Source organism: Sinohyriopsis cumingii, chromosome 5 (genome assembly GCF_028554795.1).
Source record: "Sinohyriopsis cumingii isolate HCF-2022 chromosome 5, ASM2855479v2, whole genome shotgun sequence".
NCBI classification, from domain to species: Eukaryota; Metazoa; Mollusca; class Bivalvia; order Unionida; family Unionidae; genus Sinohyriopsis; species Sinohyriopsis cumingii.
This window is the reverse complement of record NC_142965.1, coordinates 35,037,427-35,065,047: the sequence shown is the minus strand read 5'-3', so window position 1 is coordinate 35,065,047 and position 27,621 is coordinate 35,037,427. Positions and strand designations below refer to the sequence as shown.

Genomic DNA, 27,621 nt, shown 5'->3' with positions numbered 1-27,621 from the left:
TTATCAGCTGGAGACCATGCTAAACATTTGTTCCGATAAATATTCCCGGACTCGAAGATCGCTTCACAAATTCATGTCAAAATTGAATAATTTGTATTCCTATTTTCACTAATTGCAAGCCTGGAAGGTTGACAGCTATGATTCATGCCATGTAGAACAAAGGACCTGGTGGCTAAAGTGGGTTAAATGGAGCTACCATTAAATGGCTCTAACATTAAATAAAACTCACTAACAACCAACAGGTAGTCTGCTTGAAAGTATATTTAGTATCTTGTCATTGATGTGAATTGCATATAAATATATGGTAACTATATGTCTATCAGTAATCTGCATACTGGATGTACAACTTGACTGATATCTAGTTCATATATGTGTATCAAAATGTATCGAATTGCAGGCTGTGTATCATATCGATACATGTCAGTGGTGTGTCATTTCACCCCCTTCAGATCACTGACATATGGCCTGTTTGCTTGGGTTTGAATCTCAGGCTTGGCTAATGTGAAGACGTGAGACTTTCTATTGGTTGATGATTCTTCTCAGGGTGTTTCCAGGCTCTTCCTCCCTTCAGATATACTGGCTGGCATGTACTGCCTTTCTTGTGCTGATAAGTGGCATTAAAACCCCTTAGAACATGCTGTTGCCATTTCAAATTACCAGGCTACAACGGATAAAGGGCTATTTTGTAGTATCAAGGAGTCAATTAGATGTGACTTTTGCTCATTTTGAAATGGTTGTTTTGATGACTGAAGGATTGAGTATTTGTCTTTTGACTCTTGAATATCTACTCATGAGATTTTCATGGTTCTACACCACTCCAGTGGCCTAGTGTTTAGAGCATCTGCCTCGGATGCGGGAGGTCGTGGGTTCGATCCCCGGCTGAGTCATACCAAAGACTTACAAAAATGGTGCTAACAGCTGTCTCGCTTGGCACTCAGCATTAAGAGGTTAGTGTTAGGACTGGTGGGCCTGGTGTAAGGATAATGTGACTGTGTGGGACATCATACTGCATGTCTGCGGCATGATGCCCCAGTGTTCGACTTCACTATAAACTGCCACACTGCAGACATCGTAGCGATATGACTGAAAATTGTTAAAGCTATGTTAAAAACCTAAATCACACACACACACATCATGGTTCAACAACTTGTCAAACTGCAGATTACTTAGAACTGCTGCCATACACAGTTGAGTCATTTTGATAGCGTTGTGTTAAGCAATTAAGTTAATTTTATATTCATGACCTGGTGAAAAATTGCATTTGTGACTGCTTCATTTTCTGGATTTGCAAACAAGTTCTATTGTTTTCATTGAAAAATCACTGTTCTTGTGCCTTAAAATTCATGGATGGTAAAAGCCACAAAATCCACTGAAATTGTTGCCTATAAAAGATAGTGAATTCACAGTATCCTATGTAGCTGCTAATTCCATGCTTTCAGTAGGGATGGTTCTGCAACCCCCAATGCCAACATAACTATAGTTAGTACTGGGTGAGATGACACTAAGTCAAAACTGACATGATTAATTAAACAGGATTGGATGATGATAAGAACATTATGTACCACTAGGACATATTATTTCAAACCTATGAGGCATTCCTGTGAATAAAAAGTCATATCAGTGTCAATTATTATTTTCAAATAACATTTTCAGTTTGATGGCTGGAAGGGAAAGTCTGAGACTTCTGATACATCTCTCTTTACTTATGTTCATACTTTTATATGTGATGTGGTATAACTCATCCAACAGAAATTGAGATAGATCAAACTTTGGTTATGGTTTGAGGATTATGTTTAGATATGTACAACAGTTCCTTTGGACATAGTTTAATTAAAGCAGTATTCTACCTGAAAAATGTTCCTCTGCCAGCTTTTCATATAAGAATTCCCAAGTTTAACGTTTAAAGTTGTTTACTTTGCCTCCTGTTGCAAATATTGTTGCTATCAATTCAGAATTATAGCAAAGAGATAATAAATAATTGAGAAAGTTTATGGATTTTCTGAATGGCCAAGTTTAGTAATGTTCTTCATAGCAAAGTTTAATAATATTTTAATGCCAGATAGCTAGTTTATGCACCACTGAGCATATGTGTGACCTGTGAATGAATTTTGTAATGTGTTTCTGAAAAATTTATCTTTTCTTTCTTATAATGTTTGGAATCTATTCATTTTTTATAATGCACTATTCATGCTGCTTTTTTCTTTTTTCAGTTCTTTTAGATTATCCTTTAGAAAATGGGCCTGAATACACTGCCAGATTGTTAAGATTGTTGAAAAGTCTTGTAGATTTTTTACAGGTAAGTTCACCAACAGGTTACATAGTAGTACAGCTTGTTCTTTACTTTGCTCTCATACCTTTGTTATTTTTCTTTTTAATATTGTGGTCAAGTTGAACAAAGCACAAAATGGGAAATGCTTTCCACTCTCTGAGTAAATTATGAACTTAACCTATTCACATTTTTTTGTTTCTTTTGTTGGAGTTGTTAAGCAAAATGTAATGATAAAATTTAATATTTCATGTCTAGACTACATGTCTTTCTTTCATAAAAGAGGCTCCAACATACCTCAGCTATAGTTGAATGAACAGGGTAGACATGAATCATAATTGACTGGATGTTGTCACACTGGAGACTGATAGTGACTGGCTGTATGTCACAAAATGCTGAGGACTAATAGAGTAAAGTCAGTGACATGTCAGATGTATGACTGGAGACTGGTAGGATAAGTCAGATCAGTAACCACTTAGGTGCCATTTCTTTGAATTGTTGGAGATGGTGTATGCAAATTTTTTAAATCTTTGTACCAGGTTATGGTTGAGATAAGCACATTCAGTCAGACATACTCAATTTTACGATCCAGTTTATGAACAGTATGTTTTAAATCAAGTTTATTTTTGTTTTTTTCTTAGGAAGGTATTCCTGTATTAGATGCAGTTTTAAGCAGCTACCTTTGTCAGTGGAATGGTTTAGACAACCGATGTTTGATTTTAAAGCTGCTAGCAAGGTGTCATCTCCATCAGTTTTCAGGTAGGTGACATTCTGTGTAAGTGTAATGTTTTTGCTCGAGCTTTAAGAGATCTCTTAATGTGCCATCTTAATTGGTTTTCATCCAACTGACATTTTATGTTAAGATTAATTTTTTTTATTCAAGCTTTGGAGGCTGTCTTAATCTGTCTGTCATTGTATCATTATGACATTGTCATGAGTACCAGTCTGATAGATCAGAAATTAAATTAGAACATTTGGAAAGGGCTTCCTTCTTACCCAGTTAACCTTGTAATTAAACCTGGTGTGTTTTGTTCATTATATTCTCAGTTTAATATATTTACATTATTTATTTATGGCCATATTGTCACAGACTATCTGAGAATATAATGTCAATTTAAGGTTGAGGAATTTCACTTACTGGCAATTTAAGGTTGAGGAAATCAATCACATGTCCTGCCTTGCCTGCACACAGTGCTTAACACCAGCAAGTGTGCTTCCTCTGTGGTTAAAAGATACCTGGTCCAATGTTCTTCAAAAAAGCAGACCTGCTAACTCCTATGATTTTGTCGTAAGTCTTACGAAAATTATCCTTAAAATACAGACTTAGGGTATACCAGCCAAAACTATGAAAAAAATGATCGCTGCCACAAAATCCGGATAATTGGTTCATCCGTGTTTTATTTGGATACAGGTTTCATCTTAGAATTAGTGAAATTAGGGAACCAGACTAACTTTACTTTGTTCATGCTGAGCGTCTGCATTTCAAACTGTTGATTATAAAATTTTTAAAAATGGTGTCCAGAAAGCGATGCACGTTTAAGACAAAAGGGAAAATAAGCTTCTAGAAAAGTGTTAATAATTGACACAGAAGAATAAAAAGGAGTGTTCAGATTCTTATGAATAAAAGCTGGAGAGGACACGATTACGTTTAATTGACATCACGTGCCAATTTGAGTATGACTCATAGCGGGAGATATGATTGCCGTCATCATGTGAAACGGAAAAGAATTTCCAAGAATTATGTCAAGTTGAGAGATAGCAACAAGCCATTGAGCTGCATAGGGTTTGGAACTAGAGTTTGTGCAACTGTACTAGAGGTAAATAAAGTCTGTGCTTACTTTACAAACTTTTCAGTTGAACATAATGTTTATCGTTGATGCATCAAACTTTTAATTATGTTTTCCAGCTTTACAGTAGCAGTTATTGATATTTTGTTACACCTTACTGAAAACTGGTAAATCTTACGGAAAAAAATCAACTGCCTTTCTGAGATGGACTTGTCAGGGTTGGCAGGTCTGAAAAAGATATTTTAAGTTTGAACCCTATCAATACCTCTTTATCCAGTATAGATAGGGATATGTGATTATGTCCCTCTCCACCTGTTAAATTGCCTCGTACAGAAGAAAAATTGTAGCTGGTTGCCAACAAAGATCTTGAATCAAGGATGATCAGTATGATTTATAAAGTTTTGTCATCAGAATATTGACAAACAACTGCAATAAAGTCGTGTGGTACATATCTTGGCAACCCGCTGGTTATGCATAACTCCCCACCCTGAAATATTATAGATGACAAAGCCAGGCATATGGAACTTTTGCAATTTCACTTGCTGACACAGCCATCTTATGAATCTGAAAGATATTGCTTGACTTGTAGAGATATTTAGCAAATGTATCTGGATGTATTCAGCATTTAAGAAAAGATATATCTTTTGTATTCTTCTGTTTCCTTTTCAGATGTTAGAGAATCCATTCTCAATCCACTTGGAAAACTGTTTTTCAGTTCAGCATTGTACTTTAAGGTGGGTATGTAAACAGTATTTCTGGAAATCATAGTTCTGTACCATGACAGAAGATGTGCAAGTTTGAAATTAGTCTGATTTTACTAGTTTTTGTAATCTTAATTATTTAGTTAATGACATCTTATGAAGAATGTATGGTATTCACTTCATTGAATTTCAGTGAAAACAGATTGGTTTATTATGCAGGTTATTCAGTCCTTTCAAGTCTGTTTCACTTGTTTAATGTTTGAATTTGTCCAATTTCCAGACAGTTGCAGCTTAAATATGTGGGTATCAATTTGCATGGTTTTGTGAAAAATTACATTTTTTGGCAGTACTTGTAATCATGGATTGGTGAAGAAGCCCTTATGTTTCCATATATTATTGTTCATTAGGTCTATTAGCGATTGGGGCAACTACAAAATATGCATGAAAATTGGTATCCAATGAAAAGTAGTCAAGTTACAATATATGGAAGCGTATATGGTGAATGCATATCATAATTTTAGTTGCAAAATTACATGCTTGGACCTGTAATTTGTAAAAGAAGCCATATTGTTTACCCCAAACTCAAGAGCTTTCTTTGCCATAGCTCTGTTAACTGCACAAGCTGGGTATAAATTAGGGAATTCTTTTTCAATAGGATCAACTTTCTGATCCAAACAAAGCTTGTCAGTTACAAGTGGATTAACCACAACCTTATCTCCAGCTAAGTCGTTGCGTAGTAATAAATGAATGTCCTCAACGGGTAAAACATACACTGTTCCGACTGTTACTGGTGCTGAGACCAAGTCTGATGACAAATTTGCACAATGGAGAGGAACATTAACCAAGTCGCACTCTACTCCCTGAATAAGAATACTCTCATTAGAAGAGGACTTCTCAGAAAAAGGCAAAGTACCTGATAATAAAAGATTCGGAGAGGCTCCCGTGTCCCTTAAAATTTTAATAGGGATAGGATTGACTGAATCACCCAAGAATAATATAGAACCCTTCGACATGAATGGTTCATAATTCTCCATTATAAAATCAGACTGGGATTTATTAAACCCAACAAATGTATTGCTTTCAGTACATGACCATGACCATGACCTTGACCTCTTACAAATAAGAGCATTTGGAATAGGTCTGTCTTGATTCTGATGCTTAATTTTTAATTTGTGGCAATCAGAAATAAGGTGATCTTTCTTCTTGCAATAGGTACACATAGGAAGAGACAAGGAATTTGACCAAGCTTACCTTGTTCCAAAATAAGTGACATTTTTGGTAAACAACTTTTTTTGAATTTTTTTATATATCTTTCTCAGAGTAAGAATCATTCAGTTGAGTCAAGATCATACAGAGACTACGTGATTTTTATCATGTGCCAATTGGTAACAAACTTTTATTTTTTCCAGAAGAATGATCTTTTGACTCTGATCCAGGAATCTGTTTTGCATCTTAGTCGTATAACTGATGTTTTGATAAAGAATTGTCAATTGGGCTTAAAACACTTGACACGTTAAGTTGTATTATGTTGTGTCTAGTTTGGGCTGAATTTATTTTTTATTCAAATTATTGATTTGAAGTGATTATTTTCCCTGGAAATACAAAAGTGCTCTGACAAAATTCTTGGACAAAGATATTCATTGGAATTTATACTGAATTAAAAACTGGAGTAATATTTTGTGAGATTCAACAAGAGACTGTTGACACATCTGCACTTCGTTGGTTATTACAGATGTCATCGCCTTCCATCTTGAATTTCATCAGGATTTGAACTGAGAGTCACTTAGAACTTTTCATTGATAGGACTTGTGTTTTAACTCTTAGTCTACAATTTGGATTTAATTTTCAATACTGTAAGTTCTTTTTTTCTTAATTTTCACTTTGTAATCTAGGGAAATAAATTATTTGTTAAATTTTAAAAAGCTTGTTTTCACTCTTTTCTGTTACTTATTTGAAGAACATAGACTTGTATCATTACATAGCATCTTTTTGATAATTACAATTGAAAGAGTTCCTATTTTTCCCACATTATGATTCCAAACATTCGATTACAGACCAGAAACATGGATGCAGCTGAGTCAAGATATATAAATTTGTGACTGTATGATCTCTGATGTCAATGACATGTAGGTTGCGAGAGTTGTATAGTCTTCATGACTAGAAATGCAAATGGTCAGATCCAGGTCAAATTTCAGTAACGTTGTACTTTCGCCTCATCTGTCATTAGATTAACGACAAAACGAATGCTATGATTGCATTTTCTGAGAAAATAAATCATATTCATATTGATTTCATACAGGTATATCTTGATGAAAGGTCATTCAAGTTTTATGGGCCGGCTAGTAAGCGGCTACCCCATGCCGACACCAAAATGGTGTTGGCAAATTCCAGCTTTTCGATATGGAATGGACTCTGACCCTACACCCGAACATAAATATCCAAATATCAAAATTGGGGTGATAAGGGTCAGAAAAAACTCGGACTCAGACCAATGATGTTTGGGATCTGGCCAAGAATCGTTTCACTTATAAGGTGTGGAAGAAATGCCCAATACTCCCCAATCCCATGAGAGTATGGGATCTTTATCTTCTAGACCCCAAGAGGGCATGTGAACCTTCTTGGTGTCCTGTGGGAGTAAGGCTCCTCCATTCCAGTAGGGTATGGAATCTAATCCAGAACTATTAGGGTCAGCTATCCTCAGTCCCATGAGCATATGGGATTTGTCTTGTGAAATCAAGAGAAGTAATACTCTTAAAGAGTCACAGATATCTATCTCAGTAGGCACTCCTCAATCCCAGGAGTTTATGGGATTTATTTTTTGCAGAACAGAGATGTAATGTTCCTGAAGAATTGCAGCACTCTATCAGGGTCAGAGGCACAGTGAAGGCACCAGAGAAGGGAAAGCAGATTTATCACTCTTGATTGTCTGATGGAGGCTCATTGATCAGATTATTGTTGCCTGACCGGTGACCAGTCCATGAATATCAGTCAGTGGAGTTCCATCATTGATAAAGGAACAAGGATAGGACTGATATTTCTCTCCAACCCTCATTCTTTTTCCCCAGCAAAATAGAATGGATGTCAAATGACCAGATTACACCTATCTATGCCTGGATTTTCCTGGTTTAAAAATGTTGAGGCTTGTCATCAGTCTTTGTGCCCTATACATGTTTCTCCAGCAAATACATTACCTTTTCATATTACATTAGAATACCTTTCTTTGCTATCTCTGAATCCAGCCCTCCTGGAAAGACAGAAATATGTCTTAGTGTCTCTGTATTATATAAACAACAGGAAGCAATTCTTACAGGTAACTCCCCTTTCTACCCACTAGGTGGCCACCAGTATATCCTTTTTAAGCTAGTTTTTCATGTTTGCTTCATGTGGATGAAATAGAAATACCTGAATCATTTGATTTGACATTGGAACAGATGGAATTCAGCTTTAAGGCAGCAACAGAAGAAAGCTGTTATATTCTGCAACCATCCAAATGTCTGCCTCCACCTACTGTCATCCCTGCCTACAATGTCATAGCCTCTTTGGATACAGATGTTTGTGATAGTCCATCATTAAGAAGATTACATCAAAAATTGCAGAAATCAATTGTATTGATGTCTTGTATTTAATAAATAGTGTAGAACGCCTTCTGCAATTATTTTTCAATAACAAAAACAAGGCCTAAAAAATCCCTGAGTTTATGTCACAATTTCATTATTTTTTAATTCAGTTTCCTTACTTGGCTTTTGAAAGGTTGACAGTTATGAGCCCCAATGTGGTCTCAAAGATTGTGGTTCAGCAATATACTCTACCAGTTGATAGACCTACCTATGACATTACCTCTTGGGGGTTAAGTTGCTGTTGCAGTACATAGAATCTTTTCTGCACAACAGTCCAGAGATTTTTAACCATCATGCTTGCCTTATCTCAAGTGATCTATCTGCCTGGACAAGTTTTCAAGCGCAGACTACCAACGGCTAGGAGATTGTCCATATTGAAAGTTTACAATGCAAAGTGGAGAATCTTTTGTAATTGTTGCATTAGGAAGAGTATTAGTCCTCCATGTCCCATTGAGTGCAGTGGCAGAGAATGTTCGGTTTCAGCTATTAAGGGCTCTTCTGATCGTATAAAGTATTTTAAGCTGTAGAGACTGTTATTGCACTCACTGATGTCCAGATGGAATTTCCCATGCATGTTGTGGACTTTGTCAAAACCACCCTAGTAACCATTGGATGAGCTTCCTATTGAAAACCTTACCCTTAAAACTTTTCCTCATTTCTTTAGCATCTTCGAGAAGAATGAGTGAGCTTTTTGCTTTATTTATAGAAAGAGTTTGTTGACAGTACAGTGTTAATAATGAGTCTGTTTCTTTCCTTTGTCAGCCTGGGTTGTTGGGGAAAAACCAGCTTCTTTGCTAGTTTTGTTTCCTATTGAGATCACTGGTTCCAGTTGTATCTTTGCTGTGGATGATTAAGACAGACTTCTTTGCCCAGTGAGTGCTTTACAGTTCTGTGGCATCTCTTCCTTTTTCTTAAGGGCCCTGCTGATATTTTTGCATCCACCATTTCCAGATGGATTGTCCTCACTTTCAAGACAACTTACCAGTCTCTCACTTACAGGGAGTTTTTGTTCATGAGAATTAATGCTCATGAAGTTAGGGCTGTTTCTCTTCATGGGTGTATCTTAATCATTCGTCATTGCAAGATGTTATGAGAGCCATATTTTGGTAGTTGCACTCTACTTTCTCCTCCTATTATCTCTGATCTTTGGTGCACCAGAAAAGGCATTTTTTCCTTGGTTTTTTCCTTGGTTCCAATAGTCAGGAGCACAAAAAGTGTCTAAATCTGCTACCAGCTTACAGTAGGGTGAGTATATCATATTTATAATAGTTGTTTGAAGCCATCACCCTCTCAGGGCTGACAAATTCTCGAAGCAATAGTTTTAGGTAACATAGTACTGCTATCAAAAAGTAGTGGTGGGGAGGCTAATTTTAATAATTTATACTAAACGGTCACTATTGCAAGATTACCTTCTCTCCCACACTGCATTGATTGGCCAAGTGTTTTCTGGGTTCAAGTCACATAGGAAGTTTTTATTGCATGAGCCTATGACATGGTCATCAGGCTAGTTCTGGGTTCTCTCTGTTCTATATTTATGAATTTGGATGAAGGGATTCTTATCCCAATAGAGGTAAGCCAGACAGTAGTGACAGGTAAGTATTACATTATTAAAATTACTTTTACACCACCTACACACCCCAACCAAGCTTAAAGCTCAATGTTTTGTTTTTATCTAGGTAAGTAAAAGCTGAGCTTGATGATAAAGGAGGTCTCATGTAGAATAATTACGAAAGATAGATTAATCTTTACAGTGAAGAAATTGGAAAATCTTCAGTACAATTTGCTCTTCCATACTTGAATGCTAGAACTAGTGAGGGCATCATGAATGGCAAGGAGAGTATTGTACTCTAATCTATAATTGTATAATTCAAAGTCTTAACGTGATATTTTTTCTGATCTGGAGAAAGAATCGTGAAGTTGGGTTTTAGGGGCACCTTTGTTTTATCACCTTAATAGCCACATTTACTAATTTTTTTAGTCTCAAAAAAACTGAAAGGAAAGGATTTATTACATTCAAAAGTATAAGTTTAATGCAACAGTTGTGTAAATTAGACATCTGAAAATTGAAATTTGCATCAGGTTCACAAGAAAATCCAATAAATTGATTGACTTTACATCTTTGTTGATGAACAGCAGATTTCATCCTGGAAATTCAGTGACTCAATTAAGTTTTGTCTCAATCTTTTTGCAAAACACAGGGGATGTGGTATTTGCATTTCCATTCATTTGTCCCTTCAAGTTCTTTTGTTTTAGCCTACCCAGTCATAAGGCTAAACGTGTTTCTTTATCCCTTGTTCATGATCTGGATAAGGTTTTACAGGAAGTTTTGTTGCATCAAGGCCTTTCAAATTTTGTTTGGACGATATTGATTCATCATTTACAAAAAATGGAAACAATATCATACAACCTGTTTTCAAAAACCACTGAAAATAATTTGACCAAATTTGGTAAATAGCACTCTGGCATGAGAGCATTTCAAATTGTTACAAATGGTGTCTGTCCACCGACAAATATGGTAAACATTACTAGAAATAGCGTGGTAGATTTGTTCTCTCTTAAATTTTGATAGAACGCATTCAGGCATAAAGTCAGCCATCAGCCATGTTCAGCATTTCAATAAGTCAAATAAGTTTTAAATGATTTCTTACCTAAAAGCATTCAATAGAATTTGATCAAATTTTTTAGAAGACACCTTTCAACAACTTCTTTCAGAACACACTTAACAAAATTGATTGAACGCATATAGACATAAAAGCTTTCCTTTTTTCTTCAAGTGATGCCAGTACACATTCAAATATGGCTACCATCAAATATTTAAAAATACGAAATTAATTTATGTAACAAAAATGTTCCTCAGAATTTTTACCAATTTTGACAGTATCCTGGCATAAAGGCCTTTCAGTATTCGATAAATGATGCCATCAGATGTTGATGAAAATAGAAAACATTGAAATATTTGTTTTCATAAGTTGTGTGATTAACAGCATTGGAAAGAATTTCTACAGAAAGCAATTTACTGTCCCAGATTTATTGGTCAGCATTTAGCTGTTAGGCAGCTGTCATCCAATCTCAGGCACATGTTGGCATCTTTGTTCCATCTTTCTTTCTTTTCTGCTTTGTTACTTTGATACAGTTTGAGATAAATTAGTGAAACTTTGCATTTTTATGTAACATCACAAGATTTGTTGCTGATTTTATCTGGGTTCCTATAAAAGATCAGGCTCAAAGTAGGTTCAATTTACAACAGACATGGTACATGAATTGCGTGAATTTACCCGTTATTCTTGCTTTGTTTTCATTGCAGTGCCAAACAATACAAGCATTGACAGACATGCTACAGAATCAGGTGGCTGTAGAGAGATTACATCATGAGGAGCTTGTGTCATATCAGACATCTGCACAGTCTGATATCAACACTATCAAGAACAAACCCATGTAAGTATTACAAGGCTTGCAAAATGTGGAAATGATTAAGGTTACACTCCACAGTTGTCATAGAATTAAGCTTTCTGACATGTACCATATTTTTTTGTGTACAGCATGTACCCAGATTTTTGACCCAGGATGAGTTAAAAATTAATTCTGCCATATAACACACATGTGATATATTTTAAATTTATAATATCACTCCATTTGCAGCAAAAGGTGGCCATGTCGGATAGTGCACTGATCATTGTTACAAAATGTTTGAATTGTTTACAGTAAATCAGTACTTGATTGTTTCTCAAGTCTTCTCTGTTTGTACATAGCATACAGTCATGACCAGTATTTATTTTTTAAAGATATAAAAGAAAGAATGATAAAAAAAAGTGGAATATGGACAGGATTTTTTGTTGGTCTTTAAAGGGCCGTTTTAAATTTGGCCTTATTGATAGAGTTTAATCATTTGCATCAAATTCCTCAAATTGCTCAGCATTGTTGTTACTCTCAAAAGCAATTGTACGTCTTCATCTATCATTCTCCACCACTCCCAAGCAGACGACTCCATCCCAGTGGTTCTATTACCATGTACTTTTGCATAGGTGATGATGGCAACCTGTCTTGCACAGTGTACAATTTTCTTGTACAACCCATGTTGATCCTTTTTCTGCCTATATTCATTTAGATTCAAGATCAAATAGTTCATGCTATGTAACAGTTAAGGCCCAGTATTGATACTTATTTGGCCTATGACACTTCTGAAATTTATCTAAGTGTTTGAGCTTGAATTTAGATAAGACATGGATTTGTAATTATGTTTTGCACATAAACACTTTAGCTTTGTTGATTACCTATACAAACCCTGCACCAAATTGATTAATCGTTACTCCCTGTATTGTAACAAAGAAGTATCAAAAACTGTGGTCATGGATGAGAAGTAAAACAAAGAACCAAGTTTATTTTCTGAAGAAAAGTAAATGAATTGCAAATTTAACTAGACAAAGCAATGTAATTATGTTTATCACATCACTGCTTTAGCTGTCACTGATTACATTGAAACGACCATGGCGAGTCGGTGAAGTTGTGGCAATTGAATAGGAACAAAGAAATATTAAATGCCATGATATAAGATGGGGAAATAAAATTAATAACCAAAACTTATTTTCCATGGTAGAGAACACTGCTCATAGTTTAATCTATTCTATTTGTGAAAAGTTTTGACTATTTCTCTTACATTTGTTTTTTGAAATTTTCATTTGTTTGCTTCTTTGTAAGCTTCATATATGACTCACTGAACTCATCCACATCATTATCTTTATCATCTCTTTTTTCATATGGACAAAATGACTTGTTTAGTTCACCTACAAACAAATCAGATTCCAAAAGCTAAACATGTACTACATGAACTTACATTGTTTGCTTACAAAGTAGTTCCTAATACACTATACTATATCTAAACACGTGTTGTGCAATATGACGCTATGTATTATGAAAAATGCTGCTGCATGATTCTGACAATGTAAAGTTAATGGAGCAAAACATGAGCATACAATAATCATATTTGTTCCACTGGAATGTGGTACTTTGAAGTCATATGTATGTATATGTGTGTGTGTGTATATATGTATATATGTGTGTGTGTGTGTATGTATATATATATATATATATATATATATATATTTATATTTATATATATATATATATCTGTCTGGTTGAATAACAGCAAACAGCTACACAGTGATGTGAAATGAAATAAGCTTATTAACAGAAACTGTCGAAGAACAAGGATACTGAGGCTTTTAAGCATTATTTAATATAGGTAGTAAACAATTTAGTTACAGTGTAATGGATTTAATATTTCATAATGAATTAATGTAACATGTGTAGACAGCTTTAGTGCCTTGATCCTTTTGTCAGGACAACCAAGATTTTTTCTATCTTCCTCTTCTGTGAAACATGCGGCCTGCTGAAAATAAGAAATGAGGTAAAATAAGTGCATCTTACACCAAAATATGGTATGTCATCAGCTTAAGGTTCATTTTTGGCATTGATAAATGTCCACTGCTGAGATTTTTCTATATCATTCTGTGTAAAATAATTCTGTTTTATCAGTGTAGATGCCTAGCTGTCAATTTTGTTAATGGAATTTTTGTCAAACTTGTTATGCACCTGTTTTAATCTTACTTGATAACTATTAAGAATGCTTTAAATATAGCCAAGATCCTGCATTTTTACTCAGTGTTCTTGCAAGCAAAGAAAAACCTACTATGATATCCATACCTCCAAGGGTACTGTTAATGCATACATTGTTCAGGCTTTTGAGAAAAAATATTTAATATAGTACATAATACATAATTTAATATAGTACATAATACATTTTTTAATATAGTACATAATACAGGATTTAATATAGTACATAATACAGGATTTAGATATGTGCAGAAGTTTACGTAACAAGGTAATTCAGTACATTGGTGATTCAATACCATGAATTTCCTATCCCAATTTAGCGCCAAAATATATTCTGCTGATATGGTCCATTATCCCCAATGACCATGACTTTGTACATCCTTAAAATATGACACTTACAAAAATTTCAAGTCAGAATCTTGATTTTGAATGTACACTGCTGTAAAGTCCTAAATAGTAAAACAAATTTTTTCTGTTTGATAAAGTGACCTTTAAAGCCTTAAGGTTATGCTTCACAGTTTTATAACATTCACTTTCAGGCATGTGTCTCATCAGCATGAGGTCCAGTCTTTGCATTGAAAATCAGCAAACTGGAAATTAATTAATTGATTAATGAAGTGACTAAGTTGTGAGCAAACTGGGTGTTATTGATATTAATAGATTAATTCAAAATAAAACAGTTAAGCAGTTGTTATCATAAAACAAAAAACTTGCAAAATTCTTCCTTACCTTTTTAACAGTTGGTGGCTTTCCAGAAGAAGAAAAAAAGTTAATCACTATATTGATGCTGCTACCACTACACCAAACTTCAGCCTTGCAATGTCTCACTCTTTCTCCAAGAAACAAAACTATGAGAAGAAAGAAGAACAGAAATTAATTTGTATCCATATCACATTTATTTATAGATTGGGGGTCCACTATCAAAGAAGCAGATTTCCCCTTCTCTCCAGAATTTAGCACTCATTGAGAAAACATTCTCCTTATCCTGGTCTGATTGACATTGAAAACTACCTGAGTGTTGTAGACAGGTGAATCTTAATATCTGATTAACCTCCTGTCAGTGCTAATTGGTTATGGAGATAGGCTGACAAATTGCCAGAGCCAATATAACCCAAATTATTCTTTAGCATAATGTTTTCTTTATAATCCTTTAATCTTGGATTTTCCTTTGATATTTTTTTAACTTTATCGGAGGCATACTTTTGGTTGATAGTGAAATTTTTTCGCTAAAATGAAATATAATTATTATAATGGTTAATTGAATTATGTATGTTATGCAGTGCAAGCTGCCTAGGTGTTTGACCATTAGAACAGGTAGAACAGTAAAACCTGTTATGAGAGACCGCCCCTTCTGCCAACCAAAAGCGGTCTCTCAAGAAAGGTGGTCTCTCATAAGAGGTGTGTGAAAATGGACTGGTTTTCAGGGTCAATAGTTTAGCATTGTTGAAAAATAAATAATACCCATACTCACTGTACATGTATCATATCCTTTATTCATAAATCTTGTTAAATATTGCATGCATTCCTCTCAAAATATCTTTATATAATAAAGATATACATCTATCAAACAACGAGAATAAAATTTATATTTCAACATCACATTAATATGTACAAAAAATGAACAGTTAGATATGATGTATATATCTTATTCTATACACTTATTCACTTGTTTTTTTAAGAAATCCATTATACTTCTTTGTTGACATGTTTTACTCAGATGTTTGGTCTGAACATGTATCTCCATTTCTGAGCAAAGAGGCAAAATTTTGGGATCACCATGTTGTAAAGCATCTTCTTTAATCTCTTTTAAATGTTCTATGGCTGTAGAATGTGAAATAACCTGACGCAGAATTTCACCAACAGATGACTCATTGTCACTATCACTGTCTGCAGTTGGAGAAGTACCAGATTTACTTCTCTGAAGAATATCCTTCTCCCAGTCTGGCCCTGAGAATACATTAGAAGTTTCTAGACTGTGATCCATATTGGCATACATTTTGAACTTGCGTTTTACCGACGCTTAAGCTGACTGCTACTTTCAAGCGGACTCCCCTTTTTCATTTCTTTCAATGACATTAATCCTTTCTTCCAGTGTTAAAATTTTTCTTTTTTTCAGCAGAGATTCTGCCATTGTTATTAGTGTTGACGTTATAAAGACTATTGGTTTTGATCAGGTTTTGGGGAAATGTGGAATAAATATATATTATGTACCAATGAATGAAACCAAAAGACATAATTAACTCATCAAGAAACAATACATTTATTCTGAGACGAAGTTTAAATCAACAGCGTTATAGCTCGATAAACAAAGGTTGCGACCATCTGCACCCAGGTAAACAGATGGTGGCTTGGTGAAACACCAACAAAAGAAAGAAAAAAATAATTAAAAAAAAATCCGGAAATGATTCTCACTTACTAGTATTAAAGACAGTGAGCTCATTCACCCTCCAGGCATTATGGATTAACTGGAAAGACAAACGATGTACTCAAACCTACACTGAAGCCCTTTTAAATGATTTCTCACTGGGACATAAGGACTACCGGCGTTTTGTGAGTTTTCATAAAGATAAAGTACAAACCTCTAAATTGACTGCGTATATCCATCATTACTCCCTTTGAAGTTACTCTTACTGGCTATTCACATGACTTTGGCACTACAATGGCGGTTAGTGACATGTACTTTAGTCTGGTTTACTGCAGTTTACAAATGACACCGTATGCTGGAGTTGTAAATTTCACAAAACTGGTACTGTAGGAAGACAAATTCTTTTTAAATACTATATTAGAGCAATCTTTACTATTTATGCAGTCTTTGTTACAAAGGATTAAATGATGGTTAGAGGTGTTTATCTCGGTATATGGTTGTTCAACTTTAGTGTTATTTAATGTGCACTTTGTTTGCATACTACATTTATCCCAAGCTCTAGTGTTTACAAAGGATTAAGTTAAGGTCAGTGGTGTCAATCTGTTTTGTTTTTTTGGCAATGCGGTCGTTCATAGCAGTGTCAAAATGCATATTTTGCCAAGAAATCGCGCTCGCTGGTCGCGTTCAGCAGGTGGTCATTCATAACAGAGCGTTTATGTAGTAAAATCGATCTGTGCATTACGATTGTGGTCGGAAATGACAGGTGGTCGCTCATAGTAGAGGTCGCTCAGGACAGGTTTTACTGTATATGTAAAGGAGCAGCATTTCCTGTAATAAGTATAGTTTGGTGTAGTTGTTTGGAATTACAAATAAACAACAATTAAATGACAAATGTTGGTAGATAGGTGGAATTTTGGTAATACAGCTGTTAGTAGATAGGTGAAATTTTGGTAGTTCATCAGTTATTAACTTATCTTCTGTTCAGTTCACCATGATAGTAACCACTTGACAGAATACATATTTTGGTTGATAGTGAAATTTTTCTTATTATACCCATTTTATAAGGACAAATGAGATTGTGGTATGACCTTGTCTCTGTCATGCATTGTGCATGCATCTGTCCGTCAGCGCTCTCTGGAGTTCATATTTCTGATCTAGTTTCAATAAAACTTGGAATATGGATTTGTATAATATAAATCTCAGACAGGCTGGATAATGGGCAACACTTTTACAATTATAAAGTGATTCTGCATCTGATTGGTTTTCCTTATTGACACTGGAGGTCACATTTCTGATATATTGTGATCAAACTTGATATATGTTTAGATCATTGGTAAAGCTGTACCGGTGTCACCTTTTGCCGATTATGCCGATACCGCAATTATGAGACCGATTATTTCATTATTATTTGTTTTATAACAATGACTAGTTTAGAAACATAAACCTATTAGTATTAAGGTATTTTCTCATGTGAGTTATAACAAGGTTATTTATGTGGCAAGTGAATTTGAACTTCTATACAAAAACAAACAGAAACCGGATAAGACATACATTGCAATTTATAGAAAACAAAGATCACACAAACATAAAACTTGAAAAACTTGAAAACTAACACTGATAAAACTTATGGTTTGCCAATTGAAAATGTATTAAGCTAGTCTTTTAACTTACTTTCAGTGATGCAGGTCGCCATTACTAGATTTAAATAAATAACTAAAAAAATGTTAATAACGATAGCCCAATAATAATTAAAATTAATAATATGCATACTTTAAGATTAAAGTTAGACATCATTGTACGCTGGCTGCAGCTAATACTGAAAGAATAGTCGAGGTAGGTTGTATTTAAGCAACAGTAACATTTCTCTTTTCTTGCCAAGTAACGATCCCAAAAAATCGGAATGCTTGAAGCTGGTGCAGACAGATACCATCTAGCTAATTTGGCCAAGTAGGGGAACTGAAACCTGTGAGCACTCCACCAGCCGTATGTCTTTTTCTCGTGGCAACAGAGAACTGGCCAGATACAATAAAAGCATTGCGTCAATGGCGTCATTCAAGTGGGTTGTATTGTTGATGGTATGGACAGGTTTGTCACAGGCCACAGAAGACAAATCCCGGAGACGCGATGGTCCAGTGGCATGTGTTTCAGTTTCAGTTTTTCTTTTTTTGTGCTGGGGGGGTTCCTCCTGCTAGTCAGCTGACGCAACTATGATGCAATCTGCTCTAAGCCATTCTTTTGATCTGGTCACAAGTAATTCTTCGCTGAATAGGCAATGTTTGAATCATGAATCCAAGTTGGTAGCCATGACAAGCTTCTTGTTGCTGGCAATGTCAGCAAAATGTGTTTAATGACACATCAACATGTCACGGCGCATTGTCTGAATACCTTGACTTGCTTCTTCTCTCGAGCCAGCAACATTTGCGAGTATTTTCAGCATAGGAAGAAAGACGGATAATTGTGTTATGCTATCACTTACTTCCTTGGTAATGTCCGCGAATGGGCCTAACGTGTCCACAATATTGTTAGTCAAGACCAACTGTTGAACTGTTCGGCTAGGCAGGTCACAGAGAGTAGCGTAGGCCCCAAGGACTTGTTTTCGTTCATATAATGAAACCAACATATTGCATGTAGAATTTTAGCATGTCTGGACATCCTGGACGAGTATCTTATGGGCAACACCAAATTTTTCCTGCTGCTCTTTGAGCTGCTTTTGTGCCAGGATGGAGTGCCGGAACTTGCTGACTATGGATTGCGAAATCGCCAAAACATCTTTGACAGCTCATTGCAACAGAATGCCATCACTGACAATGAGCTGCAGTGTGTATGCAAAACAGCTGATACTGTCGATTTCAGCCAGATGCATTGCTTTAACCATGTTTGCACCTCTGTCACACAGAACATGTATCTGAGTTTTGGGAATGTTGTATTCCTCGCATAATTTGTCCATATATTCTCCTGTGTGTGATTCATTGAGAGGCGTTGCTGCTAAAATTACCTGTTTCTGCTGAAAGTCTTTCATCAGCCAGTGTGCCGTAAGAGTCAACAAGGCTATGCTGATGGGCAGGTCTGACCATGCATCAGAGGTCAAACTAAGGTCAGATTGCGCAGAAACTAAATCGTGCAATTTTATAGCGTGGTTCTGCCTTGGCCATCAGATGTTAAAATCCAATGTCTTCAACAATGGAACATGGTTGCACATCTACTGCCATAAGCTCTGCAATACCTTTGCACCAGTTAATAGCTCTCGGGTCATCATATGCAAATGGCTGCTTCAGGTGCAGCATGGTGTCAATAGTCAGAGTATGAGGAGTTACTCGTGGCTACTGAGGTTAACTGTGCAGCATCCTTTTCCTTTTTTATGTGCCAGAAACAGGCTATGTTCGACAATGTGCATGCAGCGCAAGTGCTTGACAAGATTTTATGTCGTATAGTTTTTAGAATTCTTTCCACCTCTGGAAATGCATGCTTTGTAAAGTGTACAATTTGCTTTGGACTCATCAACTGCATTTACTTTGAAGTAATTCCAGGCTAAACTGGAGTGTTTCGAGTTTGAAATTATGCATAATCTTGATAGTATATTCAATAGTGTACAGTCGCTAATCAATATTAATAATCCAGTCGATTTGCTCTCTTGAAACAATGCTTTAAATCAAGTAAGATACTACTAAGTTGTCCACGTGGCTGGATGGATGGGTTGTGTACAGACAAAAAGCTGTAGTTTACAGTAAATGTGTTAAAAGGTATTTACTTTTAAGAATATATTGTCTTTCAATTAACCCCCAAATCAAATGTTTATTCCTTAATTTCCACTATATAATTCTGATTTAAAATTCAAGCCATGTCAAGATGAATGTTACGATTAAATTTATATTTTGGAAATTTGTTTACATCAGCACTGATTATTTCTGCTGATACCGATTATACTGATTGTTCTAATAATCGGGCTGATTATGAGTATGGCCGATTAATCGGTACAGCTTTAATCATTGGGGTCTTGAAAAAGTTTGATGATGAGATAGATCCACACGTATGATTATATATGTAATTAGCTGAACTTGCCACCATTTACATTCTGCATATCTTTCTGATTTTTATCAAATTTGGAATATTAGCTTATACCATTATGCTCTCTGAAATTCTGGATAATGGTCGAGATCAGCATCTTCTAATAAGGTGATCCTGCATCTAATTGGGTGAGCTTGTTACCACTCTGGAAGCCATATTTCTGATCTGAGTTTGATCCTACTTTAAATGTGGGTTTATATCATCAAGATCTTGGATGGTTTTAATAAAGAGAGAGATCTATGCATATTAGTGAAGTAATCTTGCATCAGATTGGCTGACCTTGCTACCACTGTGGATGTTTTGGTTTAATTTTGTGTGTTTAATGCCATCTTTCAGCACATGATAGGCTATACATATCAGCCGGAATATCTGGTAGAGGAAGAACCTGAAAACTTTCTCAAATGTCTTGGTCACATGAAGATTCAAACCCATATGGATAGATATCAGAGTTTGCACAGTCCATTGAAAAGTACTTGAAAATAAGCCTCAATCCTTAAAAAATATAAAATAACTCAATAAACGAATGTACGAAAGTTTCTTTTCATATCATTACATCATGTAAATGAAATAAAACTTTGCTTTTGGGTGGTTTGCAACATGTGACCAATCCGATATTTATAAATCATGGTGAATCAGCTGTTCAAACTCGAGAAACAAAAGATACTGAATAATATACACAAAAATGGTCACAATTTGTTCTTATTGTACATCCAGTCTTCTGATTTTTGGTGTAGGATCTAAAATTCAGAAGTCTGCTGGAAGTCTATTATTGACATGTTTTAGCGTCGCCACCAAACTCTGTGCATAAATTACAGCCCATGTGCCTCTTAACAGAAAGGCTGCTTTCTACACAATGTACATGTACTTACATCTAGGTATAAATGTACCTGTACAATTTTTATGAGCTTTCGTGCGACAGCAGATATAAAAAATTAGCCGCGGCAACACATGGCATACTTTAGCCTCAGACAATTTTAAGAAGCCACATGAATGCATCATATCATACATCGAAGTTATTCAAGAAATCAGTTTTGTCCGTCATGGACAACTTCAGGTGTGCAGATTATGTATTTGAATGTAAAATTTAAAAACAAGATTGTGACTATTCTACATTGTCTACTTTTTATCCTTCCATTGTATTTTGTTGTTCATATGATGATTTGTGACTGTCATACAAGCAGACTCTGATCTCCAGTAGATGTATTTGTGTTGGAGTTAAGAATTTATAGAACTGTTGAACCTAGTGTACCTTATTTGCTTTGTAATCTAGAGGTTTTTTTTTTCATTCTTCATATAAAGATCTGAATTCATTAGTTTTTTTTTTAGAAATAAAGAGTTGTTATTCTCCTAAGATTTTTTTATATATTCTCTATTATAAAGTCTCAAGTCTGTTGCACAAATATTAGGAAGCCCCTATAAATGACCATTGATAAATATACCTAAAGTGCAGTGGACATCAGGGTTCTTGAAAAAATGTGATAATGTTCTTTAAAAGTCCTTGAATTTTGTCACACCAAAGGTGTATGAACCCTGGAGATGAGTGATCTATAAAGGCAAGTGCCTTAGTCAACTAGGCCACCTGTAGCCCCCCTTCCATTGTGGTGGCCAGAATAGCAGTTTGCATATTAAAGCAAGGGAAGTAACCTGTAATGAGGCCTATTGTGAATCACAGATTTTGTTTTGCGAAGGGAGTTCTCACCTTTGTAATAATAATAATAATAATAATGAGGACTTTGTATAGCACCTAACCTTTAGAAGCTCTAAGCACTTTACAACATTAGACAACACCTATAAGATTAAAAAAACATATATAATGATATGATTACAAAAACAAACACCATGAAATTAGAAATAATAAAAAACATGCTGAGAATATTTAAGGTAGGAAACATTATTAGATCTTTAAGTTTGTTCTTGCAGTCGAAATAAGTGAGTTTTGAGAGCCCTCTTGAATGGGATCACTGTGTCTTTGTGTCTAAGTTCAGTGGGCAGTTTATTCCACATTGCTGGGCCCTGGAATGCAAAAGAACGCTGTCCATATGACTTTGTTTTCATAGTGGGAATAATGAGTACACGATTGTCAGATGAGGAACGTAAGTATCTTGCTGGTGTGTACACATGTTTGAGGTCGGATAGGTATGTTGGACTAGAGTCTATCAGTGAAACGTAGCACAGAGAACAAATTTTGTGTTTGATTCTGGATCAGATGGATAGCCAGTGTAGGGTACAGAGCAGTGGGGAGGTGTGCTCTGATCGTGGTAGTCTAAGTATGATCCTAGCATCTGTGCTTTGAACTTTTTGAGGTTTCTGGAGTAGATATTGAGATGAACCAGACAGAATTGAGTTACAATAGTCAGTCTTGAAAGTACTAATGAACACACAAGTGTTTTAGTGGCATCACCTGAAAGATATTTGCAAATAGAGCTGATGCGTTTCAGCTCAAGATATGCAGCCTTGCATATGTTCATGACATGTTGGTGCAATGTGAGAGTACTGTCCAGAGTAACACCTTGGTTTCGTACTGATTGTGTGAATTTAATGTTGGTGTTACTGATATTTATTGTTTGGGGTAAAGGATGTGAATGAGAAAGTCATTTTGTTGTGATCAGAATGGCCTCAGTTTTATCATCATTCATCTGCAGCTTGTTACATGTCATCCATGATTTCACATCAGAAATGCACCTCTCTACACCTTGGATGGTAGCATCAACTTCAGTTGGGTGGCTAGATTTGTATATTTGGGTGTCATCAGCGTACAATTGGTGAGACACTGGATGATGATCTATGACACCTGAGAGCGGCTGAGTGTATAGAATGAAGAGAACAGGTCCAAGAACAGACCCCTGTGGAACACCACAACATAGATCAACTGGGCTGGAGTTTATTCCATTTGCACTTGAAAATAATATTAAAATACGGATAACATAAATTTCAGTTAAACATGATATTATTAATTTGCAAAATTGCAAACCTTTGGGATTAACTTGAATAATTTGTAATTTAAAGCTAGAAAATATATTTAAAGGAAATATGAATAGAAACTAAAAAGAAGTTGTAAGTAAACTAATATTTTATAATAATGATTGACATGAATATGCTGTTTTGAGCTTAAATAGCACGTAGGTATTGAATGAGGGTTTCTCGAAATCCTTATTATCCAAGTCTACACAAGGTGGTTTTTTAAATAAAAGACTCGGAATTTAAATCAAGTGTTGCCCAATCAAACCTAGTGTTGACTGTGTTTCTGCAAAATGCACACCAATTAACATTAGATTTACATTAGTAACCTCATTGCAAAACAAAACTTTAAAGTCACTAATGCCTGAAAATGGTATTGCTGTATTAAAATACCTGCAATATTTTGTTTTATGTTATCACCTACATTTGTATTAATTTATGGCATTTCATGTATTAAATAGTATTAGTTACATAATATTTTTGATTTATATTTAGTCAAAATAAAATAAAATGACCCGATGTGCTTTTGTCCTCAACTACTTCTAGATTTAATTACCATCATGAACCCAGCTTTACAGATCCTAAAGTTTTCAAGAGTGTTGATCCTAGAAATTTTCTAAACATAATGGCTAGATAACATTCCATTATAAGTAACACTATCAGGGGTCATATTTCCACCAATATTTTTAACACCTAATGGAGATAAGGCTTAGGAATACGTCAAGGCCTTCAGTTCTTTCTTTAACTTGGAACATATCACTTATGTGGTTTTGCTCCACTCCATTGGCCTAGTGCCTAGTGCTTACACTTGCCTGGGATGTGGGAGGTCATGGGTTCAAACCATGGCCGAGTCATACCAGAGACTTATAAAAATGGTACTTGCAGCTGCTTGGTGCTCAGCATTAAGAGGTTAGTATTAGGACTGGTCGGACTGGTGTCAGGATAATGTGCCTGGGTGGGACATCAGCTACATGTCTGCGGTATGATGCCCAGTTGCTAGACATCACTATAAACTGTCACATTTGTTATGTATATTTGATTTAATTTGATTGTTTGTTTGTTAGTTTTAATTTTTTAAACTCCATTGCATGCTATTGTAATGTAACTTTATTCTGACTAATTTTTTAAATATTTTTTATGTAAACAACTTTACAGAAATATTGTATCTAATGCTTACCTAGTTCCTGACATTGATTCAGAGCCAGTGATAGTTTTTAGTAAACAACTGTTTTTAATTTTTTTTAATTTTTTTTTTCAGATTAAGACTTAAAGTGGAATTGAGGCCATACCTGGCCTACATTTCAAATAACATAGCAATTGTTACAAACTGGTTTTTCCAGAGTATTGACCCAAATCCGGGCATCTGTTTTTCTTGTTATGTTTTGTATCAGCCTGAACATGTAACACATTGCAGATATCTTAGCCTTATTACTGAATTTTTTTGAAAGCTTCATTAAAAATCCAAAACACACATGCATTTATTGCATATCCCCATTTATTCATACATTCTTTTCAATTTCTTTTAATGTATAGTCACAAAAACAACTAATTAGGCATTTGGCATTTCATGGAAGACATACAATCTGCTTAAAATTCCACTTGTACATAACCGGAGCTAGACCTATGTATATATGTGACATTTTCTATTCAAAGGATTTATTTGTGATTGGAAAGTCCAGAATGAAAATTAATATTGTATTTGTCGATCTCTTCCAGCTTTGCCCTTTCAATTTGACATGAAGAATATTTTATTCTTTGATGTAGAGTACATAAAGCAGAGAGCTCTAGTGTTGCTGTAATATTGCAGCTGTACACATTTTTCTAAAATAACTGACCCATTGATTGACAGCTTGCCACTGTTCAAATACTTATGGTGCCCTGTGAGTTGTGTGTGCTGTGAATCTTGGGTGTAGATTAATTTCTAATCCTAGAGCAATTTCCCCTTTAGGCCACACTCTTGGCAGTAATCAGATACCTTTAGGTCACACTCTTGGCAGTAACACTGGTCAACAGTGAAATCATTACTGACTTGAAAAGGCCCTAATCTGTAGTATTTTGGTGTGCCGAACACGAATATAACCGTGAAAAATTTGTATTGGCTCTCGTTTTGAAGATATTCATATACCTCATTTTCTATGTTTCACTGTGTAAATTTCTCCAGTAGGACTGCAGCAACATCCGGAATAATGATGTAACATTGCATAATACCATCATGCTCACATCATCCACAGTTGATTGCATCATTTTCTGATGCAATGCAATACTAATGCCATGCGGCTGCTGAAGTAAGTTGACGTCAGCAGTGTACTATACATGTGTAGGCCTATTATACTAATGCCAGGCGGCTGCTGAAGCTGACGTAAGCAGTGTACTATATAAAGCCCAATCAGATAGGTTCAGCATTTAAAATATTTTAGACGTTGTGCGAGACAGTTCAAGCTACTGTTACATAAAACTTATTATTTTATCCATTTACGTACAATAAAGAACAGTAATGCCTCGAAAGTGTGTTAATACCGCGGACAATTTTTGCTATATTTGTGGGGAAGTGACATTTGCCAACCAGAAGAAAAGTATCAATTCTCAAGTGAAGAAGGCATATCATCTTTACTTCGGATGCAAGGTTGGTGACCAAGACAAGCCTTGGGCTCCGCATATATGCTGTGCTACATGTACAACACAGCTTTCACAGTGGTTGAATTGCAAAAGGTCATCAATACCGTTTGCAGTCCCAATGGTGTGGAGAGAGCCAAGCAACCACCTAAATGACTGTTACTTCTGCTTGGTTCCTCCTCTTTCCGGCGGAATAACGAAGCGAAAGAAGTCGAGAATAGTCTACCCAAACATTCCGTCTGCATTGAGACCAGTTCCACATGGTGAGGGACTTCCTATTCCAGAACCTCCAGCAGAATATTCTCTTGATTCATCTGACGAAGACAAAGGTGAGTCGACCTGTTCTTCTCCTGGTCTATCAGCATGCAGTGATCCAGATTTTCACTGTGGTGCATCATCAACCCCACACAGAATAACACAGGAAGAACTAAATGACCTGATTCGTGATTTGGACTTATCAAAGAACAAGGCAGAATTGCTAGGATCAAGACTCCAACAATGGAATCTTCTAGAAGAAGATGTCACAATTACTGCATATCGAAAGCGCCACCAGCAATTGGAGCCTTTCTTCAGAAAGGAAAGTAATCTGATATTCTGTTCCGATATTGAGGGCCTCATGAATGCTTTAAAAATCACTCATGACCCACAAGAATGGAGACTATTTGTGGACTCTTCGAAACTGAGTCTCAAGGCTGTGCTTTTGCACAATGGAAACATTCTTCCATCTATTCCAGTAGCGTATGCTGTCCACATGAAAGAGACATACGATAACTTAAGGCAGCTACTGAATTCCATTGAGTATAACAAGTACAGCTGGCACCTCTGTGGTGATTTGAAGGTAGTTGCCCTTTTAATGGGACTGCAGCAAGGATATACAAAATACATGTGTTTCTTATGCGAGTGGGATAGCCGAGCAAGGGAAATGAGGAAGGAATGGACTCACAGGCAGAATGTAGCCATTGGAGAGAAGAATATCCAACACCCAGCTCTGGTTGAGGCTCAGAAAATCTTGCTACCACCCCTTCACATCAAACTAGGTTTGATGAAGAACTTCATGAAAGCCATCGACCGAACTTTGCCAGCATTCCGATACCTGCATGAAAAATTCCCTCGACTCAGCGAAGCAAAGATTAAAGAGGGAGTTTTTGTGGGTCCTCAGATTCGAGAGCTTTTCAAAGATGACCGGTTCAACAACTTGCTGGAAGGTGACGCGAAACAAGCATGGAATGCTTTTCGCCTAGTTTCTACAAACTTCCTCGGAAATGTTAGGGCAGAAAACTATAAGGAACTAGTAGAAGACATGTTGATGAAGTATAAGAAACTTGGCTGCAATATGTCTCTAAAGATTCACTTCCTTCATTCCCATTTGGATTTCTTTCCTAGCAACTGTGGTATTGTTAGTGATGAACACGGCGAACGTTTTCATCAAGATATCGCAACAATGGAACAAAGATACCAGGGAAAATGGTCCACTACAATGCTGGCTGACTACTGCTGGACACTCCTCAGAGATGCTCCCGAACAGCTGTACAAGAGACAGGCGAAGAAATCTAAGATGTAGTCAATGACTTGATTTTTTATAGGTAGGCTATTACAGTTGACCTTTTACTATTGGAATGCATTTCGTTATGTAAACATT

At 35.7% G+C, this 27,621-nt stretch overlaps 1 protein-coding gene across 1 annotated transcript in view; it reads left to right on the top strand.

Moving 5' to 3' along the window:
• The window catches only part of LOC149798926 (centromere protein I-like), a 104,287-nt gene that overhangs the window by 60,886 nt on the left and 15,780 nt on the right, over window positions 1–27,621 (top strand). The window contains exons 10-13 of the mRNA XM_089957004.1: window positions 2,211–2,296; window positions 2,908–3,025; window positions 4,723–4,787; window positions 11,676–11,806. Coding sequence (XP_089813130.1) covers window positions 2,211–2,296; window positions 2,908–3,025; window positions 4,723–4,787; window positions 11,676–11,806 — 400 coding nt within the window. The remainder of the gene's footprint in view (window positions 1–2,210; window positions 2,297–2,907; window positions 3,026–4,722; window positions 4,788–11,675; window positions 11,807–27,621) is intronic.